General features: G+C 37.2%; 2 protein-coding genes across 5 annotated transcripts in view; one reads left to right on the forward strand and one right to left on the reverse strand.

Moving 5' to 3' along the window:
* Window positions 1-13,598, reverse strand: part of LOC134814921 (solute carrier family 12 member 8-like) — a 36,593-nt gene extending 22,995 nt beyond the window's left edge. For both annotated transcript variants that reach the window (XM_063823261.1, XM_063823260.1), the window contains exon 1: window positions 13,575-13,598. The gene's annotated coding sequence lies outside the window, so the exon portion shown is untranslated. The remainder of the gene's footprint in view (window positions 1-13,574) is intronic.
* Window positions 1-27,074, forward strand: LOC134814922 (receptor expression-enhancing protein 5-like). 3 transcript variants are annotated; one of them, XM_063823262.1, is made up of 6 exons: window positions 1-12; window positions 14,018-14,153; window positions 16,879-16,972; window positions 17,248-17,386; window positions 25,463-25,631; window positions 26,469-27,074. In XM_063823262.1, exons 2-6 carry the CDS (start codon window positions 14,027-14,029, stop codon window positions 26,594-26,596), a joined length of 657 nt encoding a protein of 218 aa, XP_063679332.1. In that variant the 5' UTR covers window positions 1-12; window positions 14,018-14,026; the 3' UTR covers window positions 26,597-27,074. The 3 variants fall into 3 exon arrangements, with proteins under 3 accessions (XP_063679332.1, XP_063679333.1, XP_063679334.1); XM_063823263.1 differs by lacking the exon at window positions 1-12 and adding an exon at window positions 13,666-13,688; XM_063823264.1 differs by lacking the exons at window positions 1-12; window positions 14,018-14,153 and adding an exon at window positions 14,958-15,265.
* Window positions 27,075-27,976: the final 902 nt, after the last annotated feature.

Here is a 27,976-nt window from a genome sequence, read left to right on the forward strand (position 1 = left end):
TTACATTTATTGAGTGTTCAGGAATGGTATGTTACAACTCCCCCGAAGGGGCGTACTAAGCTAAGGGTCATCTACACTCTATTAGGGTCATCTACACTTTACTAGGGTCATCAACTCTGAAGTCCTAATCCCCTCCAAAACAAAACACTTAACGGGAGCCGACCCCAAGTCGGATCTATTTGGTCAGTATTACTTATATTCGATTTGAGAATGGCATCAAATACTAGGAAGACTTCAGGTACTCCTAAAACATCTAATAGCTTGTCTCGCAACCTTTTAGTCGACTCTACAGTGGACAATGAAGATCAGGAAAACAGGAAACATAGGGACAAGAAGAAATGTCCATGTCAACGCTCTTTTAACGGTAAAGTTTACCTCATTGACTGTTCTAAGTGTCATCAAGAGTGGCATGTGGACTGCTTGTCTATGAAAGGTATAGCGAGGTCAGCTATCAACTCCATGGTAGAATGGCTGTGCCCATACTGCTTCGTGGCACCAGTATCAACACTGAAAAAACAAAGAGTTGAATTTTGTTACAGCTGCAGGAACACAAGGTCTTTGCAACAGGCCAACTCAGATTTTGAAGCATCTACAGCTGTTAAGAATCTTGAAACTGTCAGTGCACTCGTGGCATCAGCAAGCTCAGCAGGCTCAGCTCTTGAAAAATTTGACTTCGAACAGTTCTCTAAGAACCTTGACACTCTCTCCCAGTTCGACGTTCACCTTCAACACCTGCTTCTTAAAGAGAACTCCCTTAATGGGCTAAATGATGAAATAAAGCTTCATGATAAATCATTAGAATCAATCAATACTAATATTGCCGAACTTCAGAAGGACCTCAAACTTCTGTCATCCAGACCATCTACAGAACCCTCCTCACCCTCAGCTTCATCTGAGCAGTTTCTGAAGGACATCTCTGAACAGCTCACTGTACTCTGTGCCAATGAGCACACTGCAGCTGCAGGCATAAGTGATTTGAAACAATCCTTAGACTCATTACAGCCATTGCATAATCCTGGCCCCTGCATTCCTCCTACCTCATTGCATCCAGGACCTCCTACTCAGCACCTTCGTTCTCCAGTCCCTACAGTCCCTGTGCAGCTACCCAATCATGAGCAGAAACCTGTGGAAATGTTCAAAGATGACTACATTGATCAGAAAACAGCAAATGACTTAGGAGAACTTTTTGTTAAGGACAGTGGTCACTTCAAAGTTGAGAACGACCGCTCCTGCCTAACATATGGGGAAAGGTATGATTACCCAGGTTCCAAGTCATCTGAAAAGCCACAGGCAATACCATCGGTTCTCAAGGAACTCATTGACAAAATCAATAATGAGTTCTGCCAGGGTGATCTACCTCAGATCAACAGCTGCTTAGTAAATCGGTTTGAAGGAACAGACAGCAAGCTACCTAGACACTCTGATGATGAGCCAACCATCCATCCAGAGTCTCAAATATTCACTGTTTCGCTTGGTTCTGCATGTCAGGTTTCTTTCTCTGACTCTCACACAGGCACTGATAAGCACAAGCAGCAATGTGACCCACGTTCCTTGTATGTTATGACACGTCGTAGCCAAGCACTGTTCAACCATCGTATTGATGCAGGTGATATAGAAGGGCTACGTTACAGCATCACACTTAGATCCGTGAATTCGTTGAACAGAAATGCCACATGCATCATCGGGGATTCAAACACTGGAGGCTTGAAATTTGGTACTGATCCTGCTAAGTCATTCGGCAAGTGGTTACCTGGCAAACGCATCTTCGCTCCGGTCATTGATAGTATAGATCCTTATGTCACGTTGGGGTATAGAAACTGTGTAATATTGTGCGGGGTCAACGACCTCAAAAACGAAGAGGTCAAGAACCAACATGACATTGAAATTATTTATAATGCATTAGCTTCAAAGATTGCACAGATACAATCTGTCAATCCGTGTATACATGTTTTTGTTTGTCCAGCAATTCCCTCTAAACGTGCTGACTTAAATAGAAAACTTATATATTTTAACAGTTTGATTCGACGTAGGCTGCTCCCGTCCAATTTTGGTGTCAGTTATGTGGATGGATTTGATGAGTTCTGTGATAGAGATGGTCTACTTGACCGCTCTCTCTCTCGCGACCTCAACAAACACCAAAAACCAGACTTCCTTCACCTCAACTGGAGGGGACTAGCAAAGTTAGGTCAATTTATTCGTAACACTGTTCTTCTCAGGATTAACGGTGGTATCGACAAAAGGAAGAGGAGGTCCACAAAGGTAGACAGTAGATCCTTCAGGGATGTGACTGCTGGAAGAGAAACTGGTCCTGTTGTTCCTGCTGCTGCTAGTCAGGGTCACGTGGATGGCTACCAACCACATGACTCCCCTCATTAAGGAGGTATGTCTTGTCTGTTCTAAGAACATAGTCATCGGCCAAACAATAGTTGAATGTTTCCACTGTGACTGCATAATGCACCATAAATGCTATCGCAAATCCAATACAAATAGCCAATCTAATGAGTTTTACTGTACTCGTTGTATCCATTTAGACAAGGTTAAATATAACCCATTTAAACTACTCACTGACAATGACGACGACGACAACAACCTAGACGAATACACAACCAAAATCTCGAATACTTTAAATAATTGTAACTCATACACTGCATCTGACCTTACCAATATTCTCTGCAACCAAGTAAAGAAACAATCATCTATTCTCTTTCAAAATATTGATGGAAATAAATCAAATTTTGACAACCTTGCCATTGAAACCTGTAGGTACAAAACAAAATTCTCCGTAATAGCCCTAGCTGAAACCAACACTGGGAAAGAATTAAGCAATCTATTTCAGCTCGACGGTTATAATAGTTACTATCAGGACACAGCACCTAACAAACAAAAGGGCACTGGAGTAGCCCTTTATGTTGACGATAGATTAAATGCTACAGTAATTGAAAATATATCACAAGTCACAGAACATTTAGAAATACTTGTCTTATCATTAAGTAACGAAGATCAACCTGTTAATGTAGGTGTTTTGTATCGTCCACCAAGTGGCTGTATTTCCCAAGCTCTAGTTGAACTTTCTAACCTTCTTGATCACATGCCGAAGTTCAGTTATCTAGCTGGAGACTTTAATATCGATCTTCATGATAAAGATAACAAAAATGTACAAAAATATGAAGAAATATTGTTCAGTAAAGGATTTTGTCCGTTAATATCTATTGCTACTCACGAAAAACCAGGCTGTAAAGCATCTTGCATAGACAACATAATTACCAACGACATTGAGAATGTTATTACTTCAGGCACCCTAAAAGAACGAATAACTCACCACTCGCCTATTTTTAACACATTTAACTGGAATGTTGAAGTCAACTCTGGAAAAACTCCTATTAAACAGTATTACGATTTCTGTCAATCAAATGTTAACGGCTTCCTAGTGGATCTTGAAGATGAGCTTAAGACTAAAATAATCCATAACTTTACTGAATTCCATGACACTTACAAAAACTGCATCGAAAAATCGTTTAAACTAGAAACCCCAAAAACCTCTAAGAGAACTGTTAAGGTTAACCCTTGGATAACTCCCGGTCTCATTTGCTCAATTAATAATCAGCATAAACTGTACGAAAATTGGGTTGAGATAAGAAATAGAAAATGTAAACTCGGTGAAACTGATAACAAGGGCGGGATTTGCCAGTGCCCCGAATGCTCACTAAAACGTAGTCGCTACCTTATCTACAAAGAATACAGAAAAGTCCTAAAGAAAACACGTCAAACTGTGAAAACAGATTACTTCTCTGGTAAATTTGCAGAAAATAGCGGGAATAGTAAAAAGACCTGGGAACTAATAAATAGTATAAGAGGAAAACGGCGGCGTGAAATAAAGCCGCTGTTCACCATAGACAACGTTAAGATAACAAACAGGAGGATCATAGCAAACGAATTCAATAAGTATTTCGTATCATTGGCCTCTGACCTCAATACTGCTTACAATGAACTTGGTCAAATGAACATAAACAATCTACCTAGTTTCTATGACTATTTACCGCTCTCAAACACCTCCAGCATTTACATGCATGACTGCACAACAGACGAGGTTAGCAAAATCATATCTGAACTTAAGAACGGTAAGGCAAGTGATATACCAATTCATGTTGTAAAACAGTCTTCAAAAATAGTGACTCCTCTACTTACTGTACTGTACAATGAATGTATGAAAGATGGCATATTCCCAGATGACCTTAAGATTGGAAGGATTAGTCCAATTTACAAGAAAGATAACCAGGAACTCCTTGAAAATTATAGACCTGTGTCGACACTTGCAGTATTTGGTAAAATATTTGAAAAAATTATATTCAACAGATTATATAGCTTCTTTCATTCACAGAATTCCTTGTATGAAAACCAGTACGGATTCCGTAAAAATCATTCGACTAGTTATGCTTTAAATTACTCAGTTAACCACATAGAATCACGTCTCAAGAAAAAACAACACGTACTTGGAATATTTATTGATCTTAGCAAAGCTTTTGATACAATCTCACATGAAAAGTTACTGCATAAGTTAGAAAATTATGGGATCCGTGGAAATGCAAACAACCTTATAGCAAGTTACCTGTCGAATAGATACCAGTATGTCTCAGTATTAGGTGAAGACTCTGAGAAACTGCCCGTTGTCTACGGAGTGCCCCAAGGGTCCTGTTTAGGTCCCTTGCTGTTTATCATCTATATAAATGACATCCGAAACTCATCAATTTTAGGAACGTTTATACTATTTGCCGATGACACTAACATATTTATTGAAGAAACATGTGTCAGAAGACTGTACGAAAAGGGAAATGAAGTTTTAGCATCTGTTTATAAGTATATGAAACTAAACTTATTACATATTAACATTAAGAAATGCTGTTTTATCCACTTTAGACCGTCACGTGCCAAAGAGGAAGTAGAAAATGACGAGAACATATTAACTTTGAACAATGTTGTCATTAAAAAAGTCCGAGAAGCTAAATTTCTAGGTGTCATTATCGATGATCAACTTAATTGGAAAACTCACACACGGTCACTTAACTCAAAACTTAAATGTGAAGTAGGTAAGTTATGCAGAATACGACACATTGTCCCTAAACAGTATTATAAGGATTTATATCATACTTTATTCGAATCACATTTGGGATTTGGAATATCTGTATGGGGTGGTATTAGCAACAACCGACTCGAACCTCTCTTTAAAACACAGAAAAAGTGTATAAGAATTCTATTTGGGGATAAAGAAGCTTACTTAGAAAAATTTAGAACTTGTGCCCGGACACGACCATTTGGTGAGCAAAAACTAGGTGTGGATTTTTACAAAAAAGAACACTCTAAGCCCTTGTTTAAGAATCAGAAATTGTTAACTGTTCACAACCTGTATAAGTACACTTGTCTCTTAGAACTATTCAAAATTAATAAGTTAGAGGAACCATTATCACTGTACTCATCATTCAACAGGTCACCACGACGAGAGAATTATTTCATCACATCACAACCATCCTCACAGTTCATCTACCAATCATCCTACATGTGGAACAGCTGTCGACAAACATCAAGTAAGATAAGTTTTAATACTCCGACAAACGGGTTTAAGAATACATTGAAAATTGCTTTACAAGAATTGCAATTCAAGCATGATACACTTGATTGGTGTGAGCTTAATTTTGCCACAAATGAGCTCAAGTTTTGATTAATGTGATTTACTAAAATAACCACTTATATTTCCTCATACATGCAACCACTGCACTCCAACTAAACACATTATTTACCACAGTCCACACACCATACTCCACAGATGATATATATATATATATACACACAAACACACTAGTACCGAACAATTGCACTGCAAAACATGCTCACGATACACTCAAAATTGGAAATATTCAACGGCTCGTATATGAAACTTAGCGACTTACACTCAGTGTACACCCAGTATTAACCAGTATTACACACTAGTAAATTCTACGTAACGCGCGAAAACAATAATTCTGTAGGGTTTCCATTGTCACATCTCACGTCGACGGGATTAAACGCGCGCGCGCGTAACAACTTATCTTACTGCTAACTCAGCGACTAAACACACAACGACTCTGACAATTGACAGACGATTAAACAATTGTGAGTTATGACGGACTTAACTGTATGGGTCAACTACTGAAACTGTATTGTTTACTATCTTAATCATTATACTGGACATGAGATGACGAAGTATCTTAAGCAGCACTTTATACCCCCCACTTAGAACTTGATTAGTCACGAACAATAGAATCATCAAAAACCAATACAATAAAACATCTTGATCAATAAATGCCTAGCAGCACCAGACAGCAGCCGTGTACCTTTTTCGACTCCGTGGAGTTCCTGATGGACTTTTGTTTACTTTTGTTAATAATCGGATCAACCTTTCTTTCTCGAAACATGTATCCTATTGTATTTCATTATTGTATTAAAATGTAAAGATATACTAGATATTACAACGAAATAGCGGTATACCAAATTGGCCCTTGATATTAACTATAACCGTGTTGATGGTTTTAAATTTTGTATGTTGTAAGTATTATATTTTAGTTTGTGAAGCGTTTACTCCTCCCCCTCAGCAAGACAGTTAGATTGTAGATTAATGATAATAATTGTCAAATGACGTTATATATTATATAACAGTTATAAATGTTCAATAGTTGTAGAGCGATTTCAAGAGTAGTGGTCCACAGGGGCCCGAAAAAGCCGTACAGGCACTTGGGTCCTTATCCTTGTCACTAATCTCAATTGGATTCGGTTTACACAAAACATGAACATTTAGACGTACACATTGACACGATATTTATTAGAAAGCAAAAAGTATAAAATAATACGTGCGTGCGCGGCTTGAGCCGCGCCGCATAAGAACGGATGCGTGCAGGGGCTGGAGTACGCTTGTATGTAGATTAATGAAATGTTGCATTGTAAATATTGAGAATTGACGATATATTATGATCTAATAGTAAATTTTACAAAGCTGGCTTTGGATTTAGGTAAGATTATAATTCATTCAAAAAAACCACGGATAGTTTAAATTTATTTCTATTTGTCGTATAATCATAAACAATTTAATCCTGTTTTCAAGAATGCGCGGCTTTGGCGGCCAGTTATTGACTTATACATTAAATTGGATTTTAAATAGAAATGTGAATATATTAAATTTAAAACTTTCAAAACGGAGGCTTATAAATATTATTATATTATGATTGTAAAATAAAGGATAAAATTTTAAATTTGTTTCACTAAAAAATTTGTTTCACTATGGAGCATTGAGGAGAGGAATTTTTTGTTTTTGCTGTCTATTACCAAAACGTGCGCCGAATTGGACTCGTCACCGGTCTTGAAAGTAAAGTACAAAGTAAAGTAAAATTTATGACATCACATCATCACACATGTCTACAAAATATCATCGCACTATGTGAAAAAATATATACAATATAATAAATATTTCCCAGCCAACATTAATTATTTATCAAATACAATATTTGAAAACAATTTTATCAACAACATTATCCTATTTTAAAAACTTTCCAGTGGAATAAAGATTTATAAAACGCTTCTTTGTCACATAAGGATGGAACCAAAGATAATTGTTATGTTTCTCTTTATTACTGACATAACTGGCTCCTTCAATTCCTACTAAAACTTCATCAGAAACAAATATTTGAAACAAATATTTTACGATCAATATCACTCGTTAATTATGGTTTTGATGATTTGAACAAATATTTTACAAATATTGCCCATGCATATTAATGCCATTAATATTTTTGCAAACGATCTTACAAAAACAAAAAAATCGCCGGATGGCCGTGGCCGGGCGCGCACCATTGCACATTGCAAACGCGACACAAAGGTTGTGGTTAAAGCAAAACATATGCACGATTAAATTATTTTTTAAATGAATCATACTTTCAAATTTAATATTCCTATAATTAATTATAGGAATATTAAATTTGTCGTCAATTGACGACATGATTTTTTAAATTCGTAGCATATAGCCTTGCTTACATGCAATTTTGTTACTCAATACATATTTTATTATGTGCGGCGCGGTTAAAATATAAATTGTCCGACATTATAATTGTGTGCGCGTCGTTAATTGTGTGCGCGTGCATTTTATTTTGAAATATTTTATATTTTAGCTTTGATTTATTGGGCGGCGCGGCGCTCAAACTTAGTTAGCCTGGCCTGTCATTCCGCCAAATTTCTATTTATATGTTTATGACCATAATAGCCTGAAGCAATTTTTGGACAAATTCTTTTTTAAATCGTAATCGTGTAAAAACAAATTATCAAATCTATACAATTAAATATAAATACAGTCACAGTTATACTACAAAATTTAAATAAATTTAAAACTGTGAGTGCGCCGCGCATAATTTGTATTTTAATTTAATTGTTTAATATGAGAAGAAAAAAACAATTTTTTAAAGAAAAGATTTTTGATTATTTATTACCAATTTATTCATACACAATCAATCAATAAATATACATCCGAATAAATAATTTCCAACTAAATTTTGGCGCTAGATGCTAACATCAAAAAGTACTATTAAATTATAAATATGCTTGAATATGCTAGCATCTAACTGGTATATATTACCCGCCGTTAAAGTCGACCTGAACACAACGTTACTCTCAAGTCTCAATAATCTCATTAGTACAGTTGGCGAAAGGACCCAGAAGCCGTTAAGCATTCATTATATAATTATTAAATATGCTTGCTATACAATTTTAGATATCACATGTACCTAATACCAAATATATGTAAAAACAATAGGCAAGAGGTCCTAAACCAATACAAGCATGATACCAGACTGAGACCAACATTGAGCACATTGTCATCGAAAGCTGCAAGTTTATTATCGTGTGATTCAACTTTAACCCGTTATTATGCAGTCACCTTCAAAAGATCAGCGAAACAAGAAATTTCAATGAAACAAGAAATTTAATTTCTGCACATTTTACAGAATCAACTAATTTATAACAATAAAAGTGTAATGCTCATTTTCTGTGTGTCGATGGATCATGTGAGAAGAGAGCACTGTCATATTTTTATTTCTTCTTCGTAGGGGCTGTGGTCATGTTCAAGGTCACTATAAGATAGAGTATTGGAGCCCTGTGCTTACCCTGGTAAAGTTTGTAATTGTGGAAAATAAAAGTTATAATTTTACTTCTTGCCACATTTGGTGCAGCGTTTCTACGTTTTTATAAAGCATAAAGCTGATGATCCTTGGGAGCGAAGAGATGACGACTTTATCTGTCACATTAAGATAAATGTAGATTCCCCGTTGGAGAGATCACCTTTGGGCACTGACCAACGCGGTGATTCATTGTCTCCTCTTCCCTGAGACAGTGTGGACAAGTTGAAGGGATAGTTGCCGGCTTGAACTTATTTAGGTTTATAATTTACTATTTCGGTAAGGAATTGTGTCGCTTTTCTATGTCAAACAGTATATATATACATTCAATTAAATCAAGTGATGCAATTGGCAGAGCACAATCAAATTTTAAGTGTTGCAATTGGCAGAGCACAATTCATTGCTACTAATAATTTTTTCAAAAACATTTTAACAAAACACATGATCTACTCCATTATAGGGGCAGGGATGAGGTTGTATGAAACTTCTGATAGCTGAATCTCACGTTTGGTGTCCACCTTCTTTCCTCGGTACCCTCGTAGAGCAATAAGAGTTGTTCTCAACATTGCAAATCTTATCCTAGTTCTCACGTGTCTTACTACATCGCAGTACCTTTCCTTCCTTTTTCTTGCAATGAGGTCTGCTACTCTGTTGACGAACTGCTTACACTCTTTAGACATTCCTCCAGATGTGAGGAATACAGCCGGGGTGAAGGTAGCCTTCTCCACATTCAACACTCTCCAAGTACTCGTCCTTCTTCTCTTTCTCGTTCTCTTCGTATACTTCTTGAAGAGTTTTTGTCCTGTTTGATAAGCAATTGGGGTGTGAAACCCTTATGTCAAGAAAGGTCTTATCAAATGGAGTCCAAACTCATCTAGCAGATACATCAAGCCGAGCTTGGTCACCTGTTATAGTCTTGGGGTTGAGGCAGTCACCCTCATTCACCTTCTGTAGCTGGGGTTCAACTTTTACATCATGACATACCTCACGAAGTAGATTTGCCATTGTGTCTCTGATGTTGTTAGGGGTCATTATCACGTAGCCCCCTAGCTTACAGGTGAGAAGGTGGTCAAGATCACTTGTTTTCCCACATCCACAGGTGATGGGAGTGTTTGGTATCCACCAACTGTAGCGTAAGCAGACACTGTCTCGAAACTCCTCTTTGTTCAGAGTGTAGCCATACTGCTGAAGTGGCAATGTGTTAAGCCAACTGGACGCTACCTTTTCTCTTGCTGTTAGTAGTGCTCTCTTAGAGGAGGTGCCACATCTTTCAGCTATAGCGTTAAACTTGGCTTGGAGCTCGGAATTCTTCAAATTTTTTATCATTTCTTTCCCTGACTTGGTGAGGTTACTGGATGCAGTGTAAACTTCCTGTTGGTCCACTATTGCCTTTGTAAGCTTGGTGGTGAGTAGCTTGGAAGCTGTGTACTCAGACTGGCATTCCTCGTGGGGTTTACCAATGCCCAATCCTCCCAATCTTATTGGTAGACTTAACACGTCCCTCTCTAAGTCTGAAATCTCCCTGCCCAGCATCTTTGGCAGAAGCTTTTGTCTTATTTCATGTTCTAGCGGCTCCATGGCTTCAGAGATATGAGGAACAGTCCTTTGAACAAACTTCCATCGGTGTTGTATGCCAGAGATTTAGGCTGAATAGGCTGCTTGAGGCTCAGATTCTGCAATATCAGCTAGCATCTTGATGTCTTCGCACCACCCTAGGACCTCATCGGCAATGTACTGATCTTTGACACCTGTATTGCCAAGTACTGCACCAAGATGCCTTGTGCCTGATGTTATTTGCATATTGAACTCTCCAAACAATGCCTTGGCCTGGTCGATCATCTGAGGGTCCTTCACTACTAGAATGCTTTTAGATGGGTTAGGAAAATAACCATACTTAGGTCCAACTTGGAGCAACTCCTTCCACCACTTATACACTGCCTCCAATCATCAGCAAACCACACCTGTTTGATGATGTTTCTCAGGCGGTCGATAAGTGGCTTGGTGCTAAGAGCATATCCACCAGTGGCAATATTGTCTCCTTGAGTGAAACCTTCGCAGCTCTTGATGATCACTCCCTTGCTGTTTGCCACATAAAGGTCTGTTGGTTATCTGTAGGTGTTCTCAAAATATTTAGCAAGTGGTGGGCAAACATACTGCATGTTGTTGGTAGCAGCAGTCCTATTGAGAGCGTTGAATGCGTTGGAAGCATCCACTAACAAAATGGCTTCCGTGTCCTCATCATCGTGCACCTCTGCCATAGCATGTATTGCTGCCTCGATCCCCCCTTCATGGCCTGCACATGTTTGAAGTGGTCCAGCATTCTTCTGAACATCTTTTTTTAATACCATCATCACACACTTCCCAAATAATCCGTCTCAGGATCTCACCAATACCAATTGGTCTTAGGCCTGGACATTTATCTAAGGGGACAAGCCTACCAGCTGTGAGCACTGCTATTGATTTGAAATCTACATCTTCAGTACATACACGCCTGGCTAATCTGGCAATTGCTTCAGCGACAAGCTCTTGGGATTTACTAAATGCACTACAACACAGGATGTGCTGCCAGCACTCTGAATCTACTAGTGTTGGTCCACCTGATCCTGATGTCAGCTTAGCAGCCTTTTTCACTAACATTGAATCGATGGCTTCAAAGATAACTTCTTCGACTGCCACTTTGTTACCTGTGATCAAAATTTCATCTGTCGCTTTTCTATTGCTAAGTTTTGGGATTGAACGGGCGAACTTGTCTCTCCACACTCGTTTTAAATGTTCTTCATCTTTCCCTCATTTTCCGATGACTTATTCTTCGCAGTACAGTGCTCCTTTCCATAGTACTGTTGAGTGTTGGTATTAGAAGTAGTATTTGGGCGGGGTCCAAGTTGTCGGAACGTTTTTTGGCAAGAGAGTCTGCATAGAATAATGTTCACATCAATATCATATATTTTATAGTTCATGTTTGCTCTTATCAGAGCCCTCACAATTGCATTTTGATAAATTTGGTACCAAAGATTGTTTTAAAATGTGAATAGAATAATTCCATCGTACAGCACTGTTAGCTGACAATGCTTCACAGCGCTTGGTTGCCACATGTGCTTTTTTGCTCAAAATTTGCCGTTTTTATAGTTTTTGGCCTATAACTTCCACAGTTTCAGTTATTTCGAAATAATCTTTATGGGGTCGTAATCAGGTAAGTGAGACAAAACCTTTGGTACTAATATTTTAAGATTTAAAGAAATATAATTTTTCAAAATTTTTGAAAATATTTTCCTTCAAATATTGTTATTTTTGTACCAAAAGTTGAGTGTGACCAAGCTGATTACGATCATGTAAAAATGATTTCACAACATTCGATATTCAAAAAGTTAAGCGAAAAATTATCCATTTTTCATCAATTTTACACACTTGTAATGACTAGAGGGCACATGTACAACTTGACCTGATTGTGCTGCACAGTGTATTGTTCACACTTAAAGCTAACTTTTGGTACCAAATTCATCAAAACTGGAGACAAAAATGTTGACAAAAATGGCGCTTATTACATAGACTGCTATCACATAAAATTTTACTCCAAAATGATGAGTCCATTGATTTTAACAGGCTTAAGCAGTAATCTGGAATTCTCATGTTTGCTTTCGTCATTTGAGGCATCTTTCATCAGCACTACATTAAAAGGCTGCAATTCAGCAAACACTTCAGTTTTTGCTTCATTCTCCATTCCTTTTGATACAGCAATCTTGCTAACTGCAACTCTCTACAAGCTTCATCAGTCATTGTTCAGGCGTGTGAGCTTCTGTTTGATTGTTCTTCCGTTGCTCTCTTTCCTCCTGAATGTTGCATCTGCTCCATATTTTCTTTAGTAATGTTTAGCCTGACTGCCCCAGGGCTATATCATGTAATCCTAAAACAGTACATTATATCACAGATCTCATAAAAAATCTTATTACTCTCATCCTCTCACCTATTTTCCCGTACAACTACACACAGAACAAATTAGTAATATAGTGTTAACTGTATTTCATTTCAATTGTCTGATTAGAAGGGGGAATCATTATTATTCGTTCGTTTGACTTTTATTGAACTTTCGTGTTATCTTCAGGCTGTTATAATCAAGAATACGTCACAGAAAAGTCTCAGATTTCAATCCTGCGCTTTTCTTATATAATTTATTATATAAGAATCAAATATTTACCGGGATAAAGTGCTCTATAATTATAAAATTTGACTTTATTTATCTATTTTATTAATTTCTTGTTTGAGTTACAATCCTACTTGTGTATTCTGTGTAAAATTATCTTTATCCCGGTTGTTGCGACAAGTAAAAATGCTCTTATTAGGGAAAGGAGATTACTCGACGTTTCAATGTAACTACATCGTATTCATGATCTCAAATTATTTGTTATATAGTAGTGTTGAAAGTATTAAGTTTTAATGAGTTTGAAAGTATTAAGTTTTAATGAGTTTTAATACTTTCAACACTACTATATAACAAATAATTTGAGATCATGAATACGATGTAGTTACATTGAAACGTCAAGTAATCTCCTTTCCCTAATAAGAGCATTTTTACTTGTCGCAACAACCGGGATAAAGATAATTTTACACAGAATACATTACAACAATGCGACTCATAAATAATACTCCAATCCGGATATTACAATCCTACTTGTCGCTGATCTCATTTCTGTACATGATGAATTAAAGTCATCTGACTATCATAATTAACATAATGTATGTTTAAATTATTGCATGGTTTTAATCTTTTTGTATGTTGTAATTGTTTGAATAGATTCTATTATATTTTGTATAATAAATAAACCAATTTGTCTAGAATAGAGATGAGTGCTGCCCTCGCACCCTACATCGAGAAGCTCGATGCTGCTCTAGCAGATAAGAACATATTCACAGACTATCTCAACATTGCTGAGGCTAAGACCGGCTTACCCAAACGAAACGTGGTCCTCGGTAAGTTATTCAGATTGTTAAATCATTCAGCTTTAGTTCAATTACATTATCTCATTTTGTGTCAGTTCTTTTGGGATTAATTTTCCGATTACCGGATCTAACTGATTGTTATTTTAATCGGTATCGTTAAAAAATTAAATTTCTTCACTTTCGAATCCCTTTAAAACGTACGACAGACTTGGCGATCGTTGTCCGGGTTGTCTCTTATTATAACTCGTATTATCAACTGGATTTGAGCATCACTTCGAACTGCAATTGTTGATGAGATAGTAATAAGATAGTGCAGTGTTTTAATGAGTTATAAGCTTCCAGTGCCTTCAGACTGATCAGAGTGTCTATCCTCCTGAAGATGTTGCCAGTGTCTTTATTAGGCTATTAAAGTCAACCCTTACTCAGATTTCTAATAAGAATGGGAGTTTCAAACATCACTAGTAACAAGAGTTTATGACTGGAAAATACTGTAGGCAGCAAATTTCAATTTGTTAAATTGCTCACCAAAGAGACTGAAGACTTTAAAGTCACTGTCACGTTGCTGTTCAGTTTAATATTTACGGCTCCTGTTTTTCGTAGACCACTCTATTAACTACTCCCTTACTCATATTATAATATATATTATAATATATATTACATTTTTGTATTCGTTTATTTTCCTCAATATAAGTTTCGTGAAAATGACATGGTGGCTGCTCACAAATTTGAATTTAAAGAAACACCCTTACGTTTATTGTTCATAACATGAACAGTGGCCCAAGCTAAAGTGTGCTAACATGTTTACACTTGACCACATTCCAATGCTGAATTGGAGCGACACTCCTGTGTGATGTTGGACTGTGTGATGTTGGACTGTAGTGGACTCTGTGATCTAGATCTAATTGTTCACCGCTATAATATAATCAAATCTCTGCTCGCTGTTATAGTAGGTAGTACTTTCCCTGTTGTCTTGCTTTTAGCTTTCTGTGTGACGTGTCTTGTTCTTGTGGACGTGTCTAGTTCTTGTGTGTTTTGTATTATACTTGTTGCTTTGAAATTGTCGGTGGCTTAAAATATGGACGCTATAAAAGAGCGATTGATGAATTTGACTGATAAAGATAAACAGAAGCTGGGGCTTATAAGTAAGTTATATATAAGTATTATTATAAGTAAGTTTGCTTTTATAAGTTAACTTATTGTTATTAGTTTAAATCTTTATATAATTGTGGCTTTGTCAGAAATAAGTTCTTTGTTTACAGTTGAGGGTGGTTGTTAAAACATGCGAATAATAGTTTGTTGTAGTTGTAGTAGTAGTAGTAGTTTGTTGTGACCCAAGCTTTAAAAAAGAATATGTGTTAATCGTCTTCAGCTTATTTATGGAACTTTCTCATAGTTAAGTTCGCATTTCTCAGAGCGAGGCAGGACCTCGTCAAGTAATTGACCAAAATGATTGACCACCCAGCAAGTTTATATTTATTCATGATCTTCAGTTTTATTAACATTTAAACTTTGTAACCAACTCGGTAAGTTAGTCATTCGCAAACTATAACGTTATCAAGCATGCAGAATTCAATAACCTCCACTGTATCCACTTAGTCTTCTAATCTCGACCCCGTAAAAGATAATGGCCACTGCTATTGTTTCTTCCCGCCCTTGTTGAGTAATTGCAGATGAGACTTGAGTGATGGAGAGACAGCAGTCTTACACAATTTTAACAAAATTCCTAAGATACCAACAGTTAACTTTACACTCCAAGAACAATAGTCTTGAACCCTAGACTGTAACCTCTTGAAGCTTAGTCCCCTTTGTGAGCACAGTTAACTGTATCATTCTTTATATAGTAGGTACTTCCCATCTTCTGTGCGACCAATCTAGTTCTGGTGTGTATTATATTATTATACTTGTTGCTTTGAAATTGTGGGTTAGAATATCATGGACCAATTTAACAGTTTCACCGGTAAATTGTCCAATTTGACTGATAACAATCGTGCGAAGCTGTTATTTATAAGTAAGCTTTCTTAGATAAGTTGTTTTATTTATTATTATATTATTAGGTATATATTCCAATTTTATGTATTAATAATGAAAATTTATTTAGCTTATTTTCTTTAGTTATTTAACTTGCATGATTGACACGTCATCAATAGGTCACGTTATTTCAAGTGTAGGTTTAACCTCAAACCCATAATCTTAAATGTTAAGACAAATGAATCGAATACAAAAATTAAAAGTTTTATTTTATTAAATTTCTTCCCAGAGATATAATGAATAATAAAGTAGTTAAATCAACACTTGAAATGTTTTAGTATTAAGAAACGAGCCTCAAATCTGCTACCAGAGTACTTGTATTGGCATCATCTCTTTAATAATACTTCTGTGCAATTCAAATCAACTTAAGTCAGCTTAAAGCAAGTTTTTACCCGATTATTGAAGATACAAGGTATAATTGGTATTATTCCGTCAGTAAAGTGTGGTGATGTGTCGGGCATGGCCCCGATGAGTGTTGTTTCGGCCAACGCCCACTATTCTATTGTGAAATGGATACAAATGTTTAAAAATAGTTTTTGTATGACATCCCCATACTCTTATTATATACAGCTACAGCAATTCTTGACATCTGGAAACTAGTGGCAGGTGAACCATATGACACGTACCAGTTATTCTGGGTTTAGTCACACCTTTATCTACTATCCAGATCTATAATTAAACCTAACTGATGTTCTAATTATTTTCTAATATTTTCTAATTATTTCAGGTGCCCTAGTCCTGACAATCGTCTGGCTGGCTGTCGGTATTGGCTCGAGTCTTGTTTGCAGTGTTATATGCTTCGTCTACCCCGCTTACAAGTCGTAAGTTGTTTAAATCATCTTACTTATTGTTCACCTAAGTTGAGCAGAGCCTCCTCCCTTTAATTTAGCTTCGTTTGAGGTCTATGGACCATTACCAATGTGTGGACAATGAGTGAACATTAACTTAAGATCGGAAACCGCTATTGTTTCTAATTATACTTCCAGATCAGAGGAGACTTGAGGAACAGCAGTCCTACTGTAGGACTACTGTGTCACTCCTACACAACTTTAACAAAACCCCTCCCCACTCAGAAACTAACCCCTTATTTGTCCAGGTTCAAAGCTGTAGAGTCCCCCCAAGGAGATGATGATACTCAATGGCTAACCTACTGGATTGTGTACAGCACTTTTAACATCCTGGAATACTTCGCAGACATCATCTTCTTCTGGATCCCCATGTTCCAACTCCTCAAGGTTAGTCTTCATCTGAAAGCTCGTCAGTTTGTAGGGTTACACGTGCCTCACACGTGTCTCCACGTGTCTCACACCGTGTCTCACACCTGTCTCTCTAAATATGGGTTCAAATCGGGGATATTGTTCCGTCATATTAGGATGTTTTAACATTTTAGCTGCATCTAAAATGGATTCGCCAAAAATACAGAATATATAAGTATGTGACTTTAGTACTGTTTAGTACTGTAAGGTAAACACATTAGTTAGTCGCTGTTGTTATGCAGAACACTAATTACACGTAATATTAGTGTTGATGCTTGTTCGCCTGCAGTCTGCATTATTCTATATAAAGACAGCTTAATTATCAATTAGATGTAATTAAATATTAATTAGATGTAATTAAATATTAATTAGATGTAATTAAATAGCCTGCATCCATGCTCTGCAGATCTTAGTGTCCTGTATTCAGCAGTTGTAGCCTACTAAGGAGTGGCTTTAATCCTGGATTCAGTCCTTCTCAGACTTTGTAAATTAATGGAGCGTTTCCCAGTGTATTTAATTTCAAAAGGACGGAGGCTTATCATGTAATGTTAAAACCATGATAATATGTATAACGATAAATAAGTAGTAAGCACATTGTTTAAGATTCAATCCACCTACTACACTACTTTTACAACGCATACCAGTCGTAATAGCCAGTTACCAGTTACCAGTTAACTGAATACGAAGCGTACAGTACAACATCCTTTACAGAAGAAAATTGAGGTATACAATTACAAGAACGTCGAACATATAATATATTATATATTGAGTCTTGAGGCATTGGATGTTGTATATAACATACAGTTGAACAGTTGTGTGTAGAAACTAGAAAGAGAATTTTACTCCACATGTACGAGCAGATGGTAACCAGCAGACTTCATGATGCGATTAGTACAGACGTTTACATCTGATAATTAGGCAGTCATTACTCATGTAGCGAGTCTGATCCAGCTAATAGACTGTGTAATTGTGTAATTACAATCTGGATACTGCATCACTATATGATGATGTTCATCTTAAGCTTGTAATTTCTCATCACTGAATGATATTATAGAAGCAGCTTGCACAAGGATGGTTAGTAGTGTTGTGCACCCAAATACCCATACAACCAAAGTTAGCATAGCCAATAGGTTGAGGAAATAAGAAGATCATGCAATATTGTAGCAATGCCAATTTAATAATCAGTGTAACAGTAACGGTATCAGGCATGAAGCATGAACTGGTTGTAACTCATCAGGAGACTAATCATCCCAAATAAGGTATGATTTTTATTAAAAAGTCCAACATGTCAAATCCACTGGACTTCCCTCCCATTTACAAGCGCCCAAATTATGACCGGTTAAATTGACTCAGTTCACCAACTTGTCGTAGTTATACGTAGATGGACACGAATTTTAAATGAATGTGACATGGCGACAACTCCCATAGGAATAGGGGTTCTGTTTTGGTGCCAGGAGAGCGGGAATGTTGGTATTTCGGGTTGTGGTGGTTCCAAAACGATACCCTACACCTCATATGTCTAGGTCCCGGACCACTGTACACCTCCAGTTTTAAAATACATCTCGAGTTTTAAAAATACACCTCGAGTTTTAAAAATACACCTCGAGTTTTAAAAATCAGCCTTATAAGATTCTATACCAGACACATCTCGTAACCACACGCACAGCAGTGTAGTAATAACACATACTGTACTAGTGTAGTAGTAACACATACAGTAATGTTTTGTGTGTAGTGGGTCGCTTTGGAAACGGTATAATTATTATTAGCGTGGAATTGTATTGTGATATTGTGCGACAATTCACCGTGCAACCATGGTTACTTCACTGTGACATGTAATGTAAGTAACCATGGTTACTTCACTGTGACATATAATGTAAGTAACCATGGTTACTTCACTGAGACAAATGTAAGTAACCATGGTTACTTCACTGAGACATGAAATGTAAGTAACCATGGTTACTTCACTGAGACATGTAATGTAATACTAAATACAATCATTTTGTGTAATATTAAAGCTTTATTTTAACTTCTAAAACACAACATAAGCATTATATAACTGTTAACAGTGAGTCACACGTTGTGTGAGCTGCACACTTTTCCTATGTTTGAATAAAGGGACTATTTTCTATGCTGGAAAGTACGTGGTTCTAAGTTTATAGTGGACCAGAAAATGAAGTTGGGAAATAGTACACAATACAATACCAATACAATTACACAATACATTTTGAAGGAATGATGGGGCGATGTTACCATGTACAATGATAACCAGGCGTACACTTCTGTTCATGTCCTAATGATTAATATTCTTTTAAGGGAGATTTAGATTTTCTGTTAGTGCTTTTTATAAAAACTGAAATGAATTTCTCGAAAAAAAACAACTCGATAAGTCTCGTTAATTCCGTTAACTTGATAATGTATTTCAACACTGCTTATGAGATGAGTTTGGTAGTCTTTTGAATCGTATCCGTATCTTTCTGCTGGGATGCAAAGTAATTGCCATTTTAGGACTCGGTATTGAGTCGCCAATATGTGTCAACGTGTATCTCTTCATAACGTGAAATATTACCAACTTCATTTCCATCTGAAAGTAAAGTTGTGCGCGTATAATGTGTTACTAATAGTTGAACTCATATTAACACAAAATATAATATTTATATTTGTACGAAACCGCATATTAATTGCTGCTATTTTAAGAAAATGTGTATACGATATAACCATTCACAAATAGTGAACATAGAGAGACTCACCAGAGCAAAATGTTTGCCGCTGCAATGATGAGGACCCACCATAAACGGAAAGTAATCCCCCCTCTGCAAGCACTTGAGGTTAAGAAAGCGCTGAGGTAGGAAGCTAGCAGGTTGGTCCCACACTACAGGGTTCCTACCAGCCGTGTAGGGAGAGAGCCAGATAGTGGAACCACGTGGAACAGTGTAACCACATATCATGTAATCTTTGTGGAGGTTTCTGAGTGTGACTGGAGCACTTGGATACAACCTTAGTGTCTCCTTGACAACAGCCTCTAGTCGGGGAAGTTGGTTTATTTCGCTCCAAGTTGAGGAGCTGGTCAGGGCTGATATCTCCTCTTTCAGCCAATAGCTGACTTCTCGGTGGTATGCTATGTTTGCTAGCGCGTAGGTCAGCGCGTTAGAGGTAGTGTCTTGTCCGGCAAAGAGTATTGAGTTGATGTCGTCGATGATGTCTTCAATATCATGGAAAGAATTTGAGAATTTATCCGTTAGCGGTGACCCATTTTCTATGATGTCCCTTGCTATCTTTCTGAGTTTCAAGATGTTCTGACAGGTCTGTCTCTTCACAGCTACCTTTCTGAACCACAGTTTTCTTGTGGGATCCGCGATAACAGAGAAACATTCCTTTGCAATTTGAGCTGTTATCTTAGCGATGTCTGAGCATTCAGTTTCCACTGTTGTAGAACAACCAAAATCCTTGTTGAACAGACATTGTCCCATGATATCGGAGCTCATGCCTTGTACCAGCTCCAAGATATCATCTACAACGAACTCATCACACTCTTTATTCTCGGGTGAGTAAGTCGTGGAGGTCTCCTGAGTAGAGGCATTTAACAGCGATCTGTCGATTATTTTAAGCATCATTCGCTCATTAGACCCAATATTACCAGGGTTCATAAACTGTCTGAGAATTGACTTCTTAATCCTCCACGCCTCATTATGCGGTGACAGCAACATACCATTATCCCCCAACATCCTTAACCCCTGATAGAACTTCAGAGAATCTTTATAAACACACCTCGTGTTACCCACATCTAGTAACACTCGCGCCACATCCCCCGCACCACACACCAGAGGTATGATGTGTTTGTGGTAGTGTCGGTACTTGAAGAGGGGACCGTATGTTTCCACCCAATCTAACCACACATCAAACACCATGATGTTGCTCCCTCTCACGTGATGCCCATATTTGGTGTTGCTGCCTCGCGCAGTGACCGCCCTGATGTAGTCACCGTGTCCGGATATGAGATTGTGTGCTGGGGGGCCGGGGAGGTGCGCTAACTTGTGGCGTGTCAGCAGGACCGGTATTATTACTCGTAGTAACGCTCCTATTGCACTTACTGTGGATATTATCAGCAGAGTGTAGCAGGTTTCTGTGGGAAATAGGTGTTAGAGTGTTTAGTGAACATTCCTCTTTTAAACTAAATAATATGTCAAGTCATGAGGACATGAGGACCTCTTTCATTTTGAGAACTTCTTAAATTATGAAGTTATGAGGAATAACATGGTTAGAAGCTATTTGTTGCTTGAAAAAAGTTCTTAATTAAAACAACATTAAATCACTCACCTAACAAGTGCGCTGAAAGATACACTAAGAAACAAGACAACATGAAGATTTGTAAAACACCTCCGTAATCTAGGCAGCTGATCCTGAATTGAGGAGTTAATCATGTTAAATTGTAAGCAGGTCCAGTAGAACTCGTGTTATCAAATAATCATGCAATCTAATACTCTATACTGGGCTAGGACCTTTTGTTTTCAAAACTAGGAGTGTTTACGTGCTCTTTCAAACAACATCTTTATTAGGAGCTGGTATAGCAATAACGGCTGACTTATTTATATTAGGTAGTTAGAAGAGAAACGAGAAGTTTGTCTTTTTGGTGAAAACAAAAATTATCTAACTAGCACAAAATAATATTGATCCATCATGTTATCACATACCAGTTTTAAGTGTCAGAAATGTGATAAGTCAGGTACCATAGTCCCATAGTAAACAGGTATTAACACGTGCCAGCTCCCCGGGCCTCTGTCCATGATACATGATACATGGTACATGGTATTGTCAGTATTGTCATTGTCAGAGCTGGTACCAGGTCTCAACATTGATTATTGCATTTCATTATAATAATACACTTTCTCTTTCTCGTTCTTTCTTTTTGTCGTTGACCTCTCATATTAGAGTTATGTGATGTATAGGTCTACCTGGTCTACTATCATACGCACTGACGTCGCGCTATTCCAACAACTGTGATGACATTTCTCTGAACACACCCACACGCTGCAGCCTTTATTCTCGGAAATATTGGAGATTGTAATTTATTGGTCTACCAGTCCGTAATTACTGGCCTGCAACTCTACTGGCAATAACTGGTAATTAATGGCCTGGCTGCAGCTCGCTGAGAGTCCTTGTCAACTGTCAGTATTCTGAGTGTTGAACTGCTACAAGGTCTTCTTACTTGTTGCTAGGGTTTCTAAATATAACATCACCTCACCGCACCTAGTATTGACTAAACAACATATTGGCATTACTCCAACACATGGTTATGAGTCCTGAGTAACATTCAATAGTTGTACAGTGGGTTGGTTACACTAAATTACTGTGTGATCTACATTTCACGTTATTCAACTAGAATTACGGAACTGTATTCCTGTCGGCAGGTTTTAGTGTTTAATTAGAAGGTCGGTACTGATATAGTTATTATAGCAGTATCCACTCTTATTAACCAATCAGCTTCCAGTATTTCTCAACAGAACAACCCGATAATTACTGTAACGTGCCAGAACCAATACACCTCCAGTATTACAGTGTGTACACTGTTCACCTCCAATATTACAGTGTGTACACTGTTCACCTCCAATATTACAGTGTGTGCACTGTTCACCTCCAATATTACAGTGTGTGCACTGTTCACCTCCAATATTACAGTGTGTACACTGTTCACCTCCAATATTACAGTGTGTACACTGTTCACCTCCAATATTACAGTGTGTACACTGTTCACCTCCAATATTACAGTGTGTGCACTGTTCACCTCCAATATTACAGTGTGTACACTGTTCACCTCCAATATTACAGTGTGTAAACTGTTCACCTCCAATATTACAGTGTGTGCACTGTTCACCTCCAATATTACAGTGTGTGCACTGTTCACCTCCAATATTACAGTGTGTACACTGTTCACCTCCAATATTACAGTGTGTGCACTGTTCACCTCCAATATTACAGTGTGTGCACTGTTCACCTCCAATATTACAGTGTGTACACTGTTCACCTCCAATATTACAGTGTGTACACTGTTCACCTCCAGTATTACAGTGTGTACACTGTTCACCTCCAATATTACAGTGTGTGCACTGTTCACCTCCAATATTACAGTGTGTGCACTGTTCACCTCCAATATTACAGTGTGTGCACTGTTCACCTCCAATATTACAGTGTGTGCACTGTTCACCTCCAATATTACAGTGTGTAAACTGTTCACCTCCAATATTACAGTGTGTGCACTGTTCACCTCCAATATTACAGTGTGTACACTGTTCACCTCCAATATTACAGTGTGTAAACTGTTCACCTCCAATATTACAGTGTGTGCACTGTTCACCTCCAGTATTTAGAGAAGTACTGACACAGCTCAGACTGACAGTTCAGCTCCCGTATTTAGATATATAACACTGGTAGTATATATACGTGTATGTGTTTAGTTTCAGTACAGTATGTTATCCACTACATCCCTCTTATTGTAGTTACATCCCTCATTGAAAACATAGTGTTATGTTACACAGTTTACACTGTTCAGATTCAGTACTCTGGATTCGAAGGGAATACGTCTATTTTACCCTGAGTTATGTTTTAGTTCAATCTTGACACAATTTTAAAATTATAATTTAGTTATTTTATATATATGTATTGTCCATAACTAGGGTGGCCTGCTAACAGAACCATGATCTGCCTTGATTCATCCTTCAGCACAGAGAAAAACTCCTTTTTTTATACATTATGATTACAGAGGATCTGATATTTAGATATATATTGCTGTGCTGTAAAAATTGACTTTATTTATTTATTTATTTCATCCAGGGAACTGATGTTGCTGTAGTGAGATAACTTCTACGAACAGTGAGAACTGTAAAACTGTAAAACTCTGTTGTTTTACAGTGTGGCAGTGTAAATAACCAGTGATCACAGTTCACACTGTATAACACGCAGTGAACACACTGTACAACTCAACCAGTGAACTCCTCTGTACTCAATATATAACCGTGTATTGAGACATTTTGTTATCTTTACCTGTGTATTTCCTGCACTTCGCGGTTTTAAGCAGTTCGCAGTGAAAGTAGTTTATTTGTGCTGATGATAAACATATTATGTGCTCGTGCTGAAAAGTGCTGAAAATAGGGTTTGCTGAAATTCTGCTAATTGCAAAATAACTGAAAAGAAGCGTTTAATTAGTAGTTGTTAGATGTGTGGTGTAATTAACATACTTGTAATTCCAGAAAGCACACAAATTACTACCACACAACTTTACCTTGCTAAGCTTGTATATTATACTTCACTTATATTAAAATATTGGAATGTTCTGTCAGTAGATCAAGAATGTCAAGTCATTACAGAGAATACCTTGAAGGTGCTAATTACTGCTAATTTATGAGACATTCTTTTCATTTCTAATAAATTCTCCTTTCCACGCTATTTCCTTTCTTAACATTCAGAGTACAGATATCAAAGCATGATATCTATAAAGTTATAACTGGAACGGAAATTGTGGTGAATTAAAAGTTTACACTAGCTGTGCAGTTAGCTGCCCAGCTGTAATGGTCTATTATCTGGTTATAATTACTGTGAACTTGAGTATTTAGGAAGGAAATCGAGTTACAATTGTTGCTCGTGCCATTTAAATTTTGAGGCAATCATCTTAACTAGTTAATCTTGATTCGTGACCCTTCCGATAGCTAGTACTGGTGCACTGTAATTCTGAACGATAATTTCTCGAATGTTCGTGAGAATTTACAGCCCAGTACGTGTTATTTAGTCTACAAGAAATATGATATTATACAGATCTACCGTCCACTGTGTTGAAGAAATTAAATTACCGGCCTATAAATAGTTCAAGTTACCGTCATTACGTGTAGGTAGGTTGTAGCCGCTGGAAATTCAATTCTTATCGATTATATGTGCTATAATATATTCATGTACGTGTGTCCATGGCATGGTAGTACGTTTCCTTTCTATACGGGGAATGTTTCTTGTGATACGTGGAATATATGAAGTATAACATTGCTCCCGCTTTAACAGTTGCCATGATTTCAGTGCCTGTTCCTGCTGTGGTGCATGTGGCCTATCCCCAACAACGGAGCCACTGTCGTCTACAAGAAAATCCTGAGACCTTTCTTGCTCAAGAATGAAGAGAAGATTGATGCTAGATTGGAAAAGGTCACTGGAAAAGTCAACAAATACGTTGATGATGCTAAACGTGAAGGTAAAGAAATTTAAAGTTTTTAATTATCGGACAGGCCCTGTTTTTCGGGGATGGAATTAACAATTTTATCTGATAGATTATAAAATGCCCTGGTCGGCGGTCGCACACCACTATACTAAATTGTGGCACTAGAAGTGACAGTTCCTGTAAGTGACGACGCGCGCGACCGCCAAACCAAATTTGTGTGTCACAATCAAGAATTATTAGTTCAGAAAAAGTACGTTTGGCGCGTTCTTATCTCAATTCGTACGACGAATCAACGTCATGAAGAATCAAGTCGATCGGAAATCGACATAATCGATAATTCATATTGTTCGCCATGCTTCAAATTACAACAAAGGTCCAAGAAACGCCAGCGTCGCCTAAATCGTCAGTTGATATATCCAATCCGGAGTTAACACGTAGTTTTAGCAAATATCTGTGAAATATTGAATAACATCCCGGAGCATCGTTTACTGTCTTTTATCTAAACTAGATATTTTTCAGTCGCTGAGTTTCATTTTTAGCTCATTAAAACAGGTTCACGTCATCAATAAGACAAATGTACTGTTTTTGTGACAATGATGTGTCGTAAACTTGTACACTTCCTTAAATTTCGGATTCAGTATGGAATACAAATTATCGCTTTATTTAAACAAATTACAGCTAACAGCTGATCGTTTAAATGTGTAATTAATTGCTGATTTATTATTAACTCACTCAAATAACGTAAAATTAAGAGTTTTACTAATCGATTAATTTATTTCACCAGCTTGCTTTGATAGATAACTCCGGCACCTTCTGAATCGTCTAAACTTTTAAACTGAATAATAGTTCATCTAAACGATATGTTTTCAGCCTCTGAGTTCGCTGATTCCTCCGCTGGAGTGATGCTGGCTGCAGGAGCTCAGGTCGCCACAGAAACCGCCTCACAGCAACTTGATGACGCTTTGAACGAAGACGCAGACAAAGACAAGGAAATCTAAACCTAACATTCACAATTGCATGATTTTAGACGACAGCGGGATGTTTCAGTTTTTCTAAAAGTTGAGAATGTAATCTAATGTTTTAATTTATACTGGTTCAGACAGCGCTCGGAATCCTGGAATTGTGCTTAACCTTATTTATTGTTCAGTTTTCAATTTAATGCGGTCTTCAAACCGATTCTTTCTTTAGTAGTAATCATAATGAATTTGTTCATAATTATTAATATTCATTTTTAGCTCGCCTAAAGAGGTTCATACTGAATAATTGTAGTGAGCAGTACCTAACAATTGTGTGACGAATATTTGTTTCAACAACTTGTAAATTGTCTTAAATTTCAAATTTTCTATGGAATAAAAATTAACGTTATATTCACAAACTATAGCTGGTAATTTTAATGTGCAATTTATTCATGATTTTATTTGTGTGTTGCTTGGTTTTTGTGAGCTGTAGAACAATATAGATTTGTGTAAAATCATATTTAAATTGTCTTAATTATTCAATACGTCTTTGAGATAGAACATAAATTCGCTCCGTAAACTGTCAAATGACCTTAAATTGAGATTTTCAGTTGATTGTATTTGGTATTCCATCAGCTCGTCTTGAAAAATATTCGGATACCTTAGTCCTGAATCGTTCAAACTTGAATTAACTAAGTAATATCTTACTTGAATTAACTAAGTAATATCTTACTTGAATTAACTAGGTAATATCTTACGTGCCTTACCCGGCGAACTCAGTGGATATTATTATTCCTTGCGACCTTGCTGTGGTTCTAAAATCTACGTGGTTCTTTACGGACCAGCTTACAGTTGTACCACACCTGAAACCCATATTTATATTACTGTTAAGAGGCGTACTCGGGTTTCGGCACGACAACTTACTAAACGGCCTATTTAATGCTCCAATTTTCCATGACTTCTAGAGATTATTTATTTGTTATGTTTCATTAAATTGTGATGGCATTAATTTAACTACATATAATGGGCTCCTTTTAACTAGAGTATGGAAATTCAGGTTCCGATATTATGGAATACCTCCCGGTTTGAGACTCGCTCAGGGCACAGTTCAAACCCAAACTCTCATGTGTACAAGGGTAGATTTATGACAGGAAATTATATTGTAATTATGGACTTCGAACTTTTAGGTGAATTTATATCTGGAAGATAACCAATTGAAACAAGTATATAAGATTGTAAAATAATTGTATTAAATATGACCACAATATTGAATCAACTATCATAACGAAAGTCCGTTTACCCCAAGTAAGGTGGCAGCGGATGTGGTGAGGTGGAAAGCAATTAGTAAGGACGATCGGTCGATTGGATGATGTTTCACAAGGTTGCAGTGCCAGTTGTCTCTCTCTCTGAAGTAAACGTAGA

Source organism: Bolinopsis microptera, chromosome 5 (assembly GCF_026151205.1).
Source record: "Bolinopsis microptera isolate Bmic1 chromosome 5, MBARI_Bmic_1.0, whole genome shotgun sequence".
Taxonomy (NCBI): Eukaryota; Metazoa; Ctenophora; class Tentaculata; order Lobata; family Bolinopsidae; genus Bolinopsis; species Bolinopsis microptera.

What these genes read in the sequence shown, in the direction of transcription:
- LOC134814922 (XM_063823262.1), top strand. Translation starts at nt 14,027, where the DNA reads ATGAGTGCTGCCCTCGCACCCTACATCGAGAAGCTCGATGCTGCTCTA. An exon ending in CAAACGAAACGTGGTCCTCG is followed by an intron (nt 14,154 to 16,878) that starts GTAAGTTATTCA and finishes TAATTATTTCAG; the next exon opens with GTGCCCTAGTCCTGACAATC. An exon ending in TGATGATGCTAAACGTGAAG is followed by an intron (nt 25,632 to 26,468) that starts GTAAAGAAATTT and finishes ATATGTTTTCAG; the next exon opens with CCTCTGAGTTCGCTGATTCC.